Source organism: Neurospora tetrasperma (assembly GCF_000213175.1).
Source record: "Neurospora tetrasperma FGSC 2508 unplaced genomic scaffold NEUTE1scaffold_5, whole genome shotgun sequence".
Classification (NCBI taxonomy): domain Eukaryota; kingdom Fungi; phylum Ascomycota; class Sordariomycetes; order Sordariales; family Sordariaceae; genus Neurospora; species Neurospora tetrasperma.
The window spans coordinates 2,779,987-2,793,650 of NW_009799103.1; the positions used below are offsets into that span (position 1 = coordinate 2,779,987).

The window sequence follows — 13,664 nt, forward strand, 5'->3', positions numbered from 1 at the left end:
TAACAGATTTCAGCTTGTTAGTAATCTCGATATGGCCCTTTTAGTGAACTGATAACTAAGGAGGAGGCATGATGCTGATGGGATTTGTTTGTCGGTTTCTAAAATATGCTGGCATCATCTTTAGGGGATTGTTAATTTGTCGATGTGAAAAACACCAAAGTCACGACTATTGAATGAAGGAGAGGAACAAGAAGAGGCCACCCTGAAAACATGGAGGGGAGAACGAGTATTTATCCTTTGACTGGACAAGAGAAATGTGGCCATGCAACACCATCTGCGGAGGCATGAATTCTGGACAATTTCCAAGTCCGAGGATGCATGATAGAAGTTAAGCCCTTAGGCATCATGCACCCAACTGTGAGATGCCTGCAGCCGAATATTCACGAGCACAATGAAATAACCCTTTCATGTACATTGTTAGTCTAATTACCTAGTTATTGGTTTTGAGCATAATGTCACATTTTTTGATGACTTTCTCGTGGAGTGCATTGCGACGGAGGTCCGACTTGCGCCTGAGAATATGCAACATGATGGATGAGCCGGACTTCATGCATGATCACCCTATACAAAACCGCTACATTTGCCCACCTCTTCCACTTGATTTAATGCCCAGATCATCATATACTCACTGCCAGTTTGTACTCTTGTGGTTGGATGACTCCGTGTCCGGCCGTCCGGGGCCGAGAGGTGCACCGTTGCTTGCATATTTGGTACGCCCAAGACCTGAACCCCAAACTCGGAGCTGACCCGAAGAACAGTTTCAACAACCATCGTGCGAATATCTGGAGCATGCCCTTTGGTTTTAGCAGAGCCTTCAGTTTTGAGAGACACGTATAACCGGTTCCCATTTCCTTCCATATCAGCCTAGCTAAGTACTGTACTTGTCGGCCCCCAAAACACATTTCATCCATGATCAATACTTTTTCCATCCAAATTCGACTTGGAAGAGAGTGACTCTCCGATTCAGTAGTTTGGACAGGTCTTGAGCGAATCATCGCAATGTTCCAGTCTGGTCGTCGTCGTCGGTCGTCGGCTTTCCAGCTGCACTGGCCGGCAAGTGGTGCCGGCGGGAGTCTTTAGTCTCGGAATGAGCTCGGCCATTGCGGTGGCGGTGCACTGACGATGACGAGGTAAACCAGTGGCGCTGTCCTTTTTGGACTCAATGATTGGTCAAATCGGGGGGGGCGTCAAACCACCCCTGCCGGCATCCGATCTGAATTGCCAGCCGCCCATGCTGCCCAGGCCAACAGACATCGGCAGGCGGTCATGCAGCAAGAGCCTTGAGTGGTCGGCCACGGACAGCGCCATCGGCGGGCAGTGGGCAGAGCGCGCCGTAGGTAGAAGCCAGAGAGAGACTGCCCCTGCCGTGGGACTGGTCGGGTGGGTGGGACAACCTCACTGGGCCGGGGGGACTGGCTTCCTCAGGCTCCCGTCCCGCCCGCTGGCACCTGAACGGGAACCCACCTTTGTTCGCCTGATCCTGATCCATTTCCCCCCTCCGCCATTCCATCCTACTCTCCTGCAACCGACTTCGACATCAACTAGTTTGCATCCCGTCACCATCTTCTCGCCTGTTGACGAAACCCACCCCAATACCGTGGTGTGACTCAGCGATATAGTGCTTTTTGCTTTCCATCTTGTAAGTCGAACCGACCGCCGTGCTCTCGTCCGCTGCCCATTCGTGATCGACTTTTTTTTCTCCCGTTTGCACGACCGACGTGCCCAGAGTATTATCGCAGCAGCAGCCAGCCAGCCAGCCCAGCCTTGATTCACTCACTGCCCACTGCCCATTCATTCCGCTTCTTTGCTCTTCCACCGCCCGCAAACGCTGACCCTGACCCTTTAAATCTTGCAGCCACACTTCGTGTCGTCAACGCAACAGCGATTACGACAACCACAACCACCCACCTTTACACAACTAATATCACACAATGGCGTTGAAGCGCATTAACAAGGAGCTCGCTGATCTCGGCCGGTATGTAAACACGAATCCCGCTAGTCCTTTGCCGTCTCGCGCGATGCCGCAAAAGCGTCATTCCGGCGCAAGGTTCAGTGGTGGGGCCGCGCTGGCGGGGTTTACGCCGCTGCCGTCGCCGCCGCTGACCTTCGCGCCGTCTCGAACTGCTTTCGCAGACGCCAGAGATGCATTCCGTATCTGCTGTCGGATATGATGCTGACGTGTTGTTGTCTGTAGCGATCCGCCCTCCTCTTGCTCTGCTGGCCCTCAGGGTGAAGATCTTGTATGGATAAGCCACCCCGCTTTTTCGATAAGCACGGCTCGACCCCCAGCATCGCGTCATGACCTTTGCCGTGGATCGAACCGTGGCATCTTGCTCGTGAACAGACATGCTGACATGCTCGATTGAATAGTTCCACTGGCAAGCGACCATTATGGGCCCTGCCGACTCCCCCTACACCGGCGGCGTTTTCTTCCTCAACATTCAGTTCCCTACCGATTATCCTTTTAAGCCTCCCAAAGTCAGCTTTACCACCAGGATCTACCACCCCAACATCAACTCGAACGGCAGCATCTGCCTCGACATTTTGAGGGATCAGTGGAGTCCGGCGTTGACGATCTCCAAGGGTATGTTTCTCTGTGTCCATCCTCTTCTAGCGCCCACGTGGTCCTTCGGCTGCTGACAACTGTGCAGTTCTGCTCTCCATCTGCTCGATGTTGACGGATCCCAACCCTGACGACCCGCTTGTGCCCGAGATTGCGCACGTGTACAAGACAGACCGCGCCAGGTACGAGGCGACGGCTCGCGAGTGGACCCGGAAGTATGCTATCTAGAGTAGATAATGGGATGGATTTATGGCCGACAAGCAGCGCTGGATCGTTTCTTCAACGTTTTGGCTCCTCTTTTGGAGGGGCACCCACATATTCACCATGGGAGCACGAGTGTATTGTGGTTCCGGTTCGCGTCCTATATTCCTCTAGGCCCAGAGGGAATTCCCAGCTTTCTTCAGTGCGAACGTTGCAAAAATTGCAAATGCCATTCGAGCGGCTCGAAACAGTGGAGGATGGGGGTGTGGCACAGCAAGCGGTGTCTTTCGATGTCACGACAAGGGGCGGGGCGGAATCAGCAGGCGCAAGATGCAACCATTGCGTACCGGCACTCAAGTTTCTTTGCTCGCATCACATTATTTACAAAGGTCTGCAATACCAAGGGGTTCCAGTACAATAGCATTCTGTCTTTCCCTCTATCGTTCCTGATGTTTGGCCTGTGCTCTATCCGTGAATGACGTTCCGTTCTCCATGTGCGAGTATGGTATCGGGCAGTTTGCAACTAATGAGCCCGCTGCTGACCTTGATGGCTATTTGAAGTAGCTGAAGTTTGGTCGGATGACGTGCGCGAGACTTGTCATCTCCTTGACATGTGGTTCACAGGCCCAACAGGCTGTCCAGAAAACGGGTAGGTGACTGAGTAGGTGTCATATCTTTCATGTGGATTGCGAGACAATGCCTTTTATCACAGGCCATGATAATGAACTTGTAGGTTCCCAGGCTCACTGAAGGGCAGTCAGAGATCTACAAGAAGTCGATGGTACCGGACGGCAACGACTTGTCGGCGTTGGGACCTTGTGTGCCCGGCTCATCGGGCTGACCCTCCCCGCGGTTACGCTAGTTGCGGTCATGCTGAACAGTGACCCAGGGCATGCATGCTTCCAAGTCCTCAAACTCAACTGAGGCGATAAAGGGCTGGTTTGAGAGTTCGGCGCTTAGAAGTTTGGGTTGAGGTTGCACGGGATCGCGCCCGCACAACAGTAACCCGATGGCAACAAGGCCTCATGGTTATTGCGCTTAGAAGTCGAAAACCAAACCAGACATTTAAAGTACGAACCAGTTCTTGATTTCGGTGTCCGGATCTGATCATGGAACAATCCAAATTTGAATGATGAGGGGTTGTGAAGACGTCTCTTTCTGGGCATTCGAATGCTTCAGTTGAGACTCGCTGCTCGGGCCTTGAGAGAGCCCCTAAAGTAGAACGCCAAGACTCCCAAGACTCCCCCTATCAAATGTGTCATGATCCTGGCCGAAACGGGGAATGCAACACGGGCTGAACCGAATGAGCAGCCTTTGACCAATCGCAGGACAGTAGCATGATTTTTATGGGGTCTCTGAGCCAATGTGGCCATGTCTCCAAGTCCCCAGAGTCTTTGCAGTCTTCAAGTTCAGTTGTCTGTGTGTCTCCGTCTCCGAACAACGTAACGTCCTTGATCCCATCCGCCTCGACTGGGCAGTCTAACCAGACTCCAAAGAGTCCGAAGCATATTGGTTCAGACAGGAGAAGCTGGTTATGTATCCAGAATGGCGCCATATATCACCTGCCACTTCACGCCAGGCACTTCTCTTGTAGGTTGCTGCCGCGATGCCCTGTTCAAAACACAACTGGTCTTCTCGGGCGCCACACGAGGCACAGAAACAGATCTCGGCGTTAAAGCGACTTGACTGGAGAGACACGGAAAACGGCCGTCTGGTCGCAGTCACTTGTGTGTTTTCATTCGCTGTGGTGGCGACCCCAAAGCACACTGGGAGTGCCTGGTGCTCCCATAGCACCCATTGCTTGCTAACAACGCCAGTGACACGTTCGGCAGGGTCGCTCGTTTCAACACTGATGAACCTGGGTCTGAAGTTGCGTAGGATTCCATGCTTTCGATCATTCGATTTTCTCGGTTTCTTTTTCTCATTTCTCTTTGATGGTCCCCTGAAAAGCCCCTGGGAGGTTCCAGACTTGGGAAAGCCTCAGTCCCTGGTCCATACAACTCTACGTCACTTCAGTCTGTGCCCCAAACACTCTGTCGAGTCATTTCTTCTGCTTGTACACTGTTGCCTTCTTTCCTCTTCTCACCTACTGAATTAACACACTTCGGGTCGTTTTTGCCATTGAGGCTTCAGTGCTCCGGTAGGTGAAAGAGAAACAGCCGCCAGGTGCAGGCATTCGTAGTACAGGTATGATGTACCAGAAATCGCCTCATGTTTAATAACTCTCCGACTCTGGTCCGCTTGGCGTCACTGTCTTAACCATATCCTTCCTCCCACATCCCGTACTCCGCCTAGCCTCTTTGCTCCTTCCCCCCCCCCCTCTTTCCCTTTTCTGCAGAGGTTTATTCACTTAGAGCTTGTAATTGCTGACCGACACCACTTTAACGTGGCAGTTACAGGCTCATACCATTACATTCTTTACAAACAATCTTGTTATCATTCTCGTCTCTCACTCACTTAATACTCGTGTCTCTCGATCAGTTCAGCAGGCTCTGACTCCCGAGGACCAATCCACCAGAATTCAACAACTATTTTTCAACTTGCTTGAGTGGAACGGAAAGACGAAACCTCCTACCAGGGGGTCTACGACATATATCTGAAGGGCTGAGAAGGGAGTGAAATTTCAAGTTCGACGGAGACAAAGGTTGGAATACGAACATCACACACAAATATTGCGACGACAACGAAAGCAAAACACCCAAGATGAGTTACGGGGGGTACGACCTGTACAGGTCGAACACGGATTCGTCGATCGAAAAGCCGTCAGAGAGGTCAAGATGGACGCCACTTACTCGCATGCTACTGTCGGGTGAAATGACGCAGGAAAGGCAAAAGGAGCTGAGCCCAAGGGAAAAGTTCGACCGATGGATGGTCAACGAAGGCTATCGACGAATGTAAGCACAAACCTTTACTGTCCCTTGGACCGCCGATGGCTTGTTGGGACGAGGGAAGAGAATGGAATGCTGACTGTTACAGCTTCGTCTTCGTCTTTATGGTGCTCCATGCCATCGTCTTTGCCTTTGGCTTCGTTAACTACGCCGTCAAAGACAACCTACAAATAGCGCGGGATACGTTTGGACCGACATATATGATTGCAAGATCGGCAGCGCTGGTTCTGCACGTCGATGTTGCCCTGGTCCTTTTCCCCGTCTGCCGAACGCTCATCTCCCTCGCAAGACAGACTCCTCTGAACGGCATCATCCAATTCGACAAGAACATTACCTTCCACATCACGACAGCATGGTCCATCTTCTTCTGGTCGTGGGTACACACCATTGCCCACTGGAACAACTTTGCCCAGATTGCAGCCAAGAACAACCTCGGTATCTACGGCTGGCTGTTGGCCAACTTTGTCTCGGGCCCCGGTTGGACTGGTTATATCATGTTGATCGCGCTGACAGGTATGGTGATCACTTCGGTCGAAAAGACAAGGCGGGCGAACTACGAGCGGTTCTGGTACACGCACCACATGTTCATCATCTTCTTCTTTTTCTGGTCCATCCACGGTGCCTTCTGCATGATCCAGCCCGACTTCGCGCCTTTCTGCATTTCCGTCGGCACCACGGCCATCGGTGTGTTCTGGCAGTACTGGATGTACGGAGGATTTGCCTATCTCGCCGAGCGCATTGCCCGCGAGGTCCGTGGCAAGCACAAGACGTACATCTCCAAGGTTGTCCAGCACCCCAGCAACGTGTGCGAGATCCAGATCAAGAAGGAGAACACCAAGACCCGCGCCGGCCAGTACATCTTCTTTTGCTGCCCGGCTGTATCCCTGTGGCAGTACCATCCCTTCACCCTCACGAGCGCACCAGAGGAGGACTACATCTCGATCCACGTACGTGTCGTCGGCGATTTTACCAGGCAACTTGCCGAGACTTTGGGGTGCGAATTCGACAACAAGAAGAAGGGAGACACGTCCAAGGTCGTTGGCGTCAGCCAAGAGAACGACGAAGTTGATCCCGCTCTCCGCCGTGTTCTTCCCCGTGTGTACGTCGATGGACCGTTCGGCTCCGCCTCCGAAGACGTGTTCAAGTACGAGGTGTCCGTCCTGGTTGGCGCCGGTATCGGCGTGACCCCCTTCGCCTCCATCCTCAAGTCGATCTGGTATCGCATGAACTACCCGCAACAAAAGACGCGGCTGAGCAAGGTGTACTTCTTCTGGGTCTGCAGAGATTTCGGCTCGTTCGAGTGGTTCCGCTCTCTTTTGTTGGCTATCGAGGCCCAAGATGTCGACCACCGCATCGAGATCCACACGTACCTGACGGCCAAGATCAAGATTGACGATGCGACCAACATCATGATCAATGATGCCAACGCCGATAAGGATACCATTACTGGCTTGAGGTCGCCGACGAACTTTGGTCGTCCGAACTGGGATATGATCTTTAGGGGTATCAGGAAATTACATGCTCCGGGCGAGGCGGGTGTGTTCTTCTGCGGTCCCAAGGGACTGGGCAGCTCGCTGCACATCTTTTGCAACAAGTATAGTGAGCCTGGGTAAGTTCATAAATCTTTTGTGGTGGAAATGCAGTAGAAAGACCGCTAACATCTTGCATTAGTTTCCACTTTGTTTGGGGCAAGGAGAACTTCTAAGACTTCACCCTTGTTTTTGTCCCTCTCACCCTGTTTACTCAACAACCTCACTATTGAGGCACGATTTACTAAATCATTCCTGCCTTTTATGCCATAGTATATGAGCATGTTTGGACGGGGATGACTGCGAAATCTGCTAGTTACCTGTTTTACCTCTTTATGTGCCAGTTATACCAATTATTGTTTCCAGGTAATGGAGAAGCTCGAGGTATTTAGGAAATTCGATCAAGAGAGTTTGTATTGTCAATGTTACATGAAAATAGGACTGTTTCTTTGCAATCATAAAAATGGCCTTGGAAAGTGTCCGGTTTTGGAGAGACACAAGCACGAAGACGAAGAGCAACTTGATTCATCAACCCCGTGGCTTCGAGTAGACGTCCAACCCTAACCCGTATTTGTCCGAGCATCACTCCAATATGTAGAGCACAGACATGCAGGGATTCTAAGTGCCCCACATTTACCATCGCGAAAGAGGTGCGTCTCCAGGCAGGCAATCCGGTCTTCAGCAGCTTCAGCGCGTCAATTCCACTGGACGGACGCGGAAAGCCTCCTCTCGTTTCCCGTCACAAAGTGACATCACCTACAAGAGACCAAGATACATCCGTCCCGTCTGCAACAACAACCTACTTTGACTTTCTCCAATTTCTGCACAGAATCCGCCTGACTTACCACCTTGTCAATCCACCCCAATCTCGAACCCGGAATCGCATGAATAACAATCGCAAAGATGGGTATTAAACAACTTTTTTCGGTCATCAAAGATGAAGCGCCTGACGCCATCAAGGAGGGCGAGATCAAGAATCAGTTCGGTCGCAAGGTTGCCATTGTGAGTTTTATGACATTTTCCACTTCGCCAATCAATGTACTCTTTCTCTTCAAACCATGCTAACATTTCACCTTTTTTTCACAGGATGCGTACGACTCCCCCGCCCGACCCCAACCCCGACTTCGATCATGAAGGAGAAAAAAAAGACGTAACCTACCGTTCCATAATGGCTGACATCATAACCTCCTCCCTAAACGTTATACAGCTCCATGAGCATCTACAGCTTTCTGATCGCCGTCCGCTCCGATGGCCAACAACTAATGAACGAGGCCGGCGAAACCACGTCGCATCTAATGGGCATGTTCTACCGCACCCTACGGATGGTCGACAATGGCATCAAGCCGCTCTACGTGTTCGACGGCGCGCCACCCAAACTCAAGTCCGGGGAGCTAGCCAAGCGGTTCCAGCGCAAGCAGGAAGCCACCGAAGGGCTGGAGGAAGCCAAAGAAACCGGCACGGCCGAGGACGTGGAGAAATTCAGTCGGAGAACGGTCCGTGTCACACGCGAGCACAATGCCGAGTGCCAGAGGTTGTTGAAGTTGATGGGCATCCCCTACATTGTGGCGCCCACCGAGGCAGAGGCGCAGTGCGCGGTGCTGGCGCGGGCGGGCAAGGTGTATGCGGCTGCCAGCGAGGATATGGATACGTTGTGCTTTAACGCGCCGATTTTGCTCAGGCATTTGACGTTTAGCGAGCAGAGGAAGGAGCCGATTCAGGAGATCCATTTGGAGAAGGTTCTGGAGGGGTTAGGCATGGAGAGGAAGCAAGTATGTTTTTTTCCCCTGCCTTTTGTTTCTTCGGGCTATCAAAAAAATACTGCGATATGCTGACAGCATGCTCTTTTACAGTTCATCGACCTCTGCATTCTCCTCGGCTGCGACTACCTCGACCCCATCCCCAAAGTCGGACCCAGCACAGCGCTCAAGCTGATCCGCGAGCACGGCACACTGGAGAAGGTGGTGGAATGGATGAAGGCGGACCCCAAGGGCCGCTACCAAATCCCAGAGGACTGGCCGTTTGAGGACGCGCGCGCGCTCTTCTTCGAGCCGGACGTGCGGCCCGCCGACGACCCGCTGTGCGACTTCAAGTGGGATAAGCCCGACATCGAGGGGCTCATCCAGTTCCTCGTTCACGAGAAGGGGTTTTCGGAGGACCGTGTCCGCAGCGCGGGCACAAAGCTGGAGAAGAACATGAAGACTTCGCAACAGGCGAGAATCGAGGGTTTCTTCAAGATACTGCCCAAGACGGAGGAGGAGAAGAAGGCGCACAAGCGCAAGCTGGAGGAGCAGGCGGAGCAGAAGAGGAAGAAGGTCAAGGAGGAGAAAAAGGAAAAGGCAAAGCTTAAGGCGAAGCCTCGTGGTGCTTAGGGCGGGAATGTCATCACGTGGCCGATTACTTACCGTGTTCTGATGGGTACTGGCGTTTCAGGTATTCAGGAGTTTATGGGAGTTTTACAGGCGGAAGGGAAAAGGGTACGGAGATGTGTGTATCATTTAGCACGTCGAGGAATCCGTGGAACCCAAGGTTACGGGAATGTGTACCTACTTGTTTTTTTGCGTTTGCCATGCGAACGATTGAGTCCTCACAGATTTACCGCCATCTAGCTATAATTATTGATTGATGATCATGGGATACGGATGGGATCATACAGACCGCTATCATGGAGCAACTGCTGCAATAAGAAAGTTATGTTAATGTATCTCCAACTCCACAATTAGTCGACCCCATGGCGGGAGTTCGTAGCATTCAACGAACGAAGCCGAGCTCCATGAAGGGCTCCATGAATTGTACATGCTAGACTACATGTACGTGTAATCAGCATCGGCTCGGTCCTTGTGCAGTGCACTACACTACAGGCTGTGGCCGCGGCACGCACCGTGGCAGCACCACACTTGCCTCGGCTCATTGTTGGGTGGTAATCCCAGCCGTTCCAATTGGTCCCACTGGAACAAATGACATCAGCCTAACGTGGACACGGTGGGGACCGAAACAGAGACATTCAACGAGACTCGCTGCAAATGGGAACTGGAAGTGATTTGGAAGGGTGTCACATGTTCCCGTATTTCATTCCATTTCGAGAACGGCCAGCCTCGCCGTCGTCATCGTCCTCCTTTGGATAAGTACCGGAGGTTTGGAGCAAAGCCGCCCAAAGACAGTTGAAAGTTTGAATATCAAACTGTGAGGTTTCATGTCAAGTGAGATACCAAAGGCGGAGGTGGGTCGGATTGCATAGCGCAGGGGTCTTCCCCACGGGCAGGAGACGGGCAGTCGAGGACGGGCAGTCGAGGACGGACAGTGCTAACGAACTGTTGGAAGTCAAGGATGAAAGATAGATACAACGAACTGAATCTCCAAAATCGTAAAGTCGGACCTTACGACGGCTTCTGGATCTTGAAGTTGGCTGCTTTATCTATTTTTCGACCGTGCCATCCGCAGAGACGATTTGGTGAATGTCAACTCACAGTTGATCAGGCTGACACTGGCAGCATGCAGCTGTCGGAACCACAAGTTCAGACAATGTTTACATTCTTGTCGGATGTCAGACACCAACCAGAGTACAGACGGCATCCTATCATCCTGCCAATATCAGATCTCACGCACATGTGCTCCAACTTTCAAAGCAATCTAACGTATGAAGTGTACACCAGACGTCGGTGTGGAAGCTTTCCGTGGCATGATCACATGTGAAAGTCCGTTTCGGCGCATTTACCGTGCAGGACAATTTTGGCCGCCAACCATCCATTGGCTGCGCGAATCCATACTGTGGTACAACCGGGGATGCTTGCCAGTGGAATGGATGTGACAAGGGACAAGGAGACAACTTAACTCCCCCACACTCTCCCCCATATGGATCGATTGTGCTTTCAAAGCTGCCCTCGTGGCCCTCTTGGTTCATGTCTTTATTTTCTTGATCTTCTCCCGTCTCTCTCCATCCCTATTCTTTCTCTTTCTTCTTGAACTCGTTCATCCATATACCCATTCCTTATACACTATACCCATCCATCATGTCCAAGATCTTCACCCAGGCCGACGTCTCGTCGCATAGCAAACCAGACTCGCTCTGGATTGTCATTGATGGCGATGTCTACGATGTCACCAAGTTTGCTGACGACCATCCCGGTATGCTTATGCGCGAACCTCCTTCGTCTATTTACCCCGAGGACGTAACCTAGAAACTGACCATTGTTTGTGGATCGGAACAGGCGGCAAGAAGATCCTCCAGAGGGTTGGCGGCAAGGACGCCTCCAAGCAGTTCTGGAAGTACCATAATGAGGGCATCCTCAAGAAGTACCAGGGCAAGCTCCAGATCGGCTCCCTAGACAGCAAGCCCAAAGCCGCTGCTCCCGCTCCCGCTGCTGCTCCGGCCCCTGCTCCCAAGGCCGCCCCCAAGCCCAAGGCTTCTACCGCTTCCTCCTCTTCCCACGAGCAATCCGAGGCTCTCGAGCCCTTCGGCCAGCTTATCCCCTTTGCTGACCCCAGCTGGTACCAGAGCGTAAGTTGGAATCCATTTCCTTCCATGTGCCTCGGCTAATTCACTGTTTTGCTCCACTAGTACCACTCTCCTTACTACAACGAGACTCACGCCGCCCTCCGTGCGGAGATCCGCGAGTGGGTCGAGACCGCCATTGACCCCTATGTCACCGAGTGGGATGAGAAGAAGGAGGTTCCTGCTGAGATCTACAAGGAGATGGGCAAGCGCGGCTACCTCGCCGGTCTGCTGGGCACCAAGTACCAAAGCAACTATGTCGAGAACCCCATCAAGTCCGTCCCCGCCGAGAAGTGGGATCTCTTCCACGAGATGCTCGTAACCGACGAGCTCTCTCGCACCGGCTCCGGTGGTTTTGTCTGGAATGTCATTGGCGGCTTCGGCATCGGCTGCCCTCCTCTCGTCAAGTTCGGCAAGAAACCCCTTGTCGACCGCATTCTGCCTGGCATCCTCAATGGTGACAAGCGCATCTGCCTTGCCATTACCGAGCCCGACGCCGGTTCCGACGTCGCCAACCTCACCTGCGAGGCCAAGCTTACCGAGGATGGCAAGCACTACATTGTAAATGGCGAGAAGAAGTGGATCACCAACGGTATCTGGTCCGACTACTTCACCACAGCCGTGCGCACTGGCGGCCCCGGCATGAACGGCGTCTCTCTCCTGCTCATTGAGCGCGACTTCCCCGGCGTGTCCACCCGCCGCATGGACTGCCAGGGTGTCTGGTCCTCGGGCACCACCTACATCACCTTTGAGGACGTCAAGGTCCCCGTCGAGAACCTGATCGGCAAGGAGAACCAGGGCTTCCGCGTCATCATGACCAACTTCAACCACGAGCGCATCGGCATCATCATCCAGTGCCTGCGCTTCTCGCGTGTCTGCTACGAGGAGTCGGTCAAGTACGCCAACAAGCGCCGCACCTTTGGCAAGAAGCTGATCGAGCACCCCGTCATCCGCCTCAAGCTCGCTCACATGGCCCGCCAAATCGAGGCCTCGTACAACTGGCTCGAGAACCTCATCTACCAGTGCGAGAAGATGGGCGATACCGAGGCCATGCTCCGTCTTGGCGGCGCCATCGCCTCCCTCAAGGCCCAGGCCACCGTCACCTTTGAGTTCTGTGCCCGCGAGGCCTCCCAGATTTTCGGCGGTCTATCCTACTCCCGCGGTGGCCAGGGCGGCAAGGTCGAGAGGCTGTACCGTGATGTCAGGGCTTATGCCATCCCCGGTGGCTCGGAGGAGATCATGCTTGATCTTAGCATAAGGCAGAGCTTGCGCGTTTCCAAGATGACTGGTATGAAGCTTTAAAGATGGGGAAAGGGGGGTGGGGATCATATTTATTGTGTGATTTATTGGAAAAAAGCATATTGGGGTTAACGGTTGCTTTGGCTTTGCTTTTTCCTCTTTCATGGGTTTTCTCTTATACTTTATTATACCTGTCCACACTGTACTCCTATGCGGTATGTTTACAGATAGCTCGAGACACAGCTGCATAAGTCTGCTTGCTTTTGAGCAAATCGAAGTGGTAGCATCGTTCGCTCAAAGTGCTTCCCATCTATGGATGTTCGTAGGATTTGTCACGGGTCAGTAGACTGAACAATTCTTGGCTCGTTGTTGAATTTAATCCTGTGATAGTCGAACGGACATGCTTGGTACGTGCTGTCCTATGTATGTGTGGTTAAGCGGTTAACCTAAGGAACATTGCGGCGGGCTTGAAGTTGAGGTGAGTGCTGTAATTTAAAGGGAGTCATAATCAAGTGTCATTTACAGCGAGATATCCCATGCGGTTTCAGCGAGTATGTGAGTTCAGTTGCTATTCTGCTTCCCATTTGATTACCTGTCTCTGTGCCTTTCTCCTTTTATCTCTTTTTTCATCTCTGCCTACCTCTGTTTACCTTTTCCTTCACTTATTTCCTTGTATATTCTACCCACCTCTCTTGTTCCTCTCATACTTCCATCTTGATTAACTTTTTCAGAATTCCTTCACCATCTTTTCACCC

The 13,664-nt window shown here is 52.3% G+C and overlaps 4 protein-coding genes across 4 annotated transcripts; all 4 read left to right on the plus strand.

Moving 5' to 3' along the window:
- Positions 1-1,516: 1,516 nt before the first annotated feature.
- On the plus strand, positions 1,517-3,216 carry NEUTE1DRAFT_117858 (uncharacterized protein; the record flags this gene model as incomplete). Its single annotated transcript, XM_009855170.1, has 5 exons — positions 1,517-1,639; positions 1,856-1,975; positions 2,195-2,240; positions 2,371-2,584; positions 2,652-3,216. The coding sequence occupies 4 exons, from the start codon at positions 1,932-1,934 to the stop codon at positions 2,789-2,791; spliced, it is 444 nt and encodes a 147-aa protein (XP_009853472.1).
- A 2,165-nt stretch (positions 3,217-5,381) lies between these two features.
- Positions 5,382-7,637, plus strand: NEUTE1DRAFT_148131 (uncharacterized protein; the record flags this gene model as incomplete). Its single annotated transcript, XM_009855171.1, has 3 exons — positions 5,382-5,658; positions 5,741-7,261; positions 7,324-7,637. The coding sequence occupies 3 exons, from the start codon at positions 5,468-5,470 to the stop codon at positions 7,355-7,357; spliced, it is 1,746 nt and encodes a 581-aa protein (XP_009853473.1).
- A 447-nt stretch (positions 7,638-8,084) lies between these two features.
- Positions 8,085-9,803, plus strand: NEUTE1DRAFT_67522 (DNA-repair protein rad2; the record flags this gene model as incomplete). Its single annotated transcript, XM_009855172.1, has 4 exons — positions 8,085-8,183; positions 8,321-8,331; positions 8,389-8,950; positions 9,032-9,803. The coding sequence occupies 4 exons, from the start codon at positions 8,085-8,087 to the stop codon at positions 9,548-9,550; spliced, it is 1,191 nt and encodes a 396-aa protein (XP_009853474.1).
- Positions 9,804-11,140: 1,337 nt separating this feature from the next.
- On the plus strand, positions 11,141-13,203 carry NEUTE1DRAFT_67523 (uncharacterized protein; the record flags this gene model as incomplete). The annotated part of the gene is made up of 3 exons (XM_009855173.1): positions 11,141-11,303; positions 11,387-11,676; positions 11,737-13,203. The coding sequence occupies 3 exons, from the start codon at positions 11,189-11,191 to the stop codon at positions 12,970-12,972; spliced, it is 1,641 nt and encodes a 546-aa protein (XP_009853475.1).
- Positions 13,204-13,664: the final 461 nt, after the last annotated feature.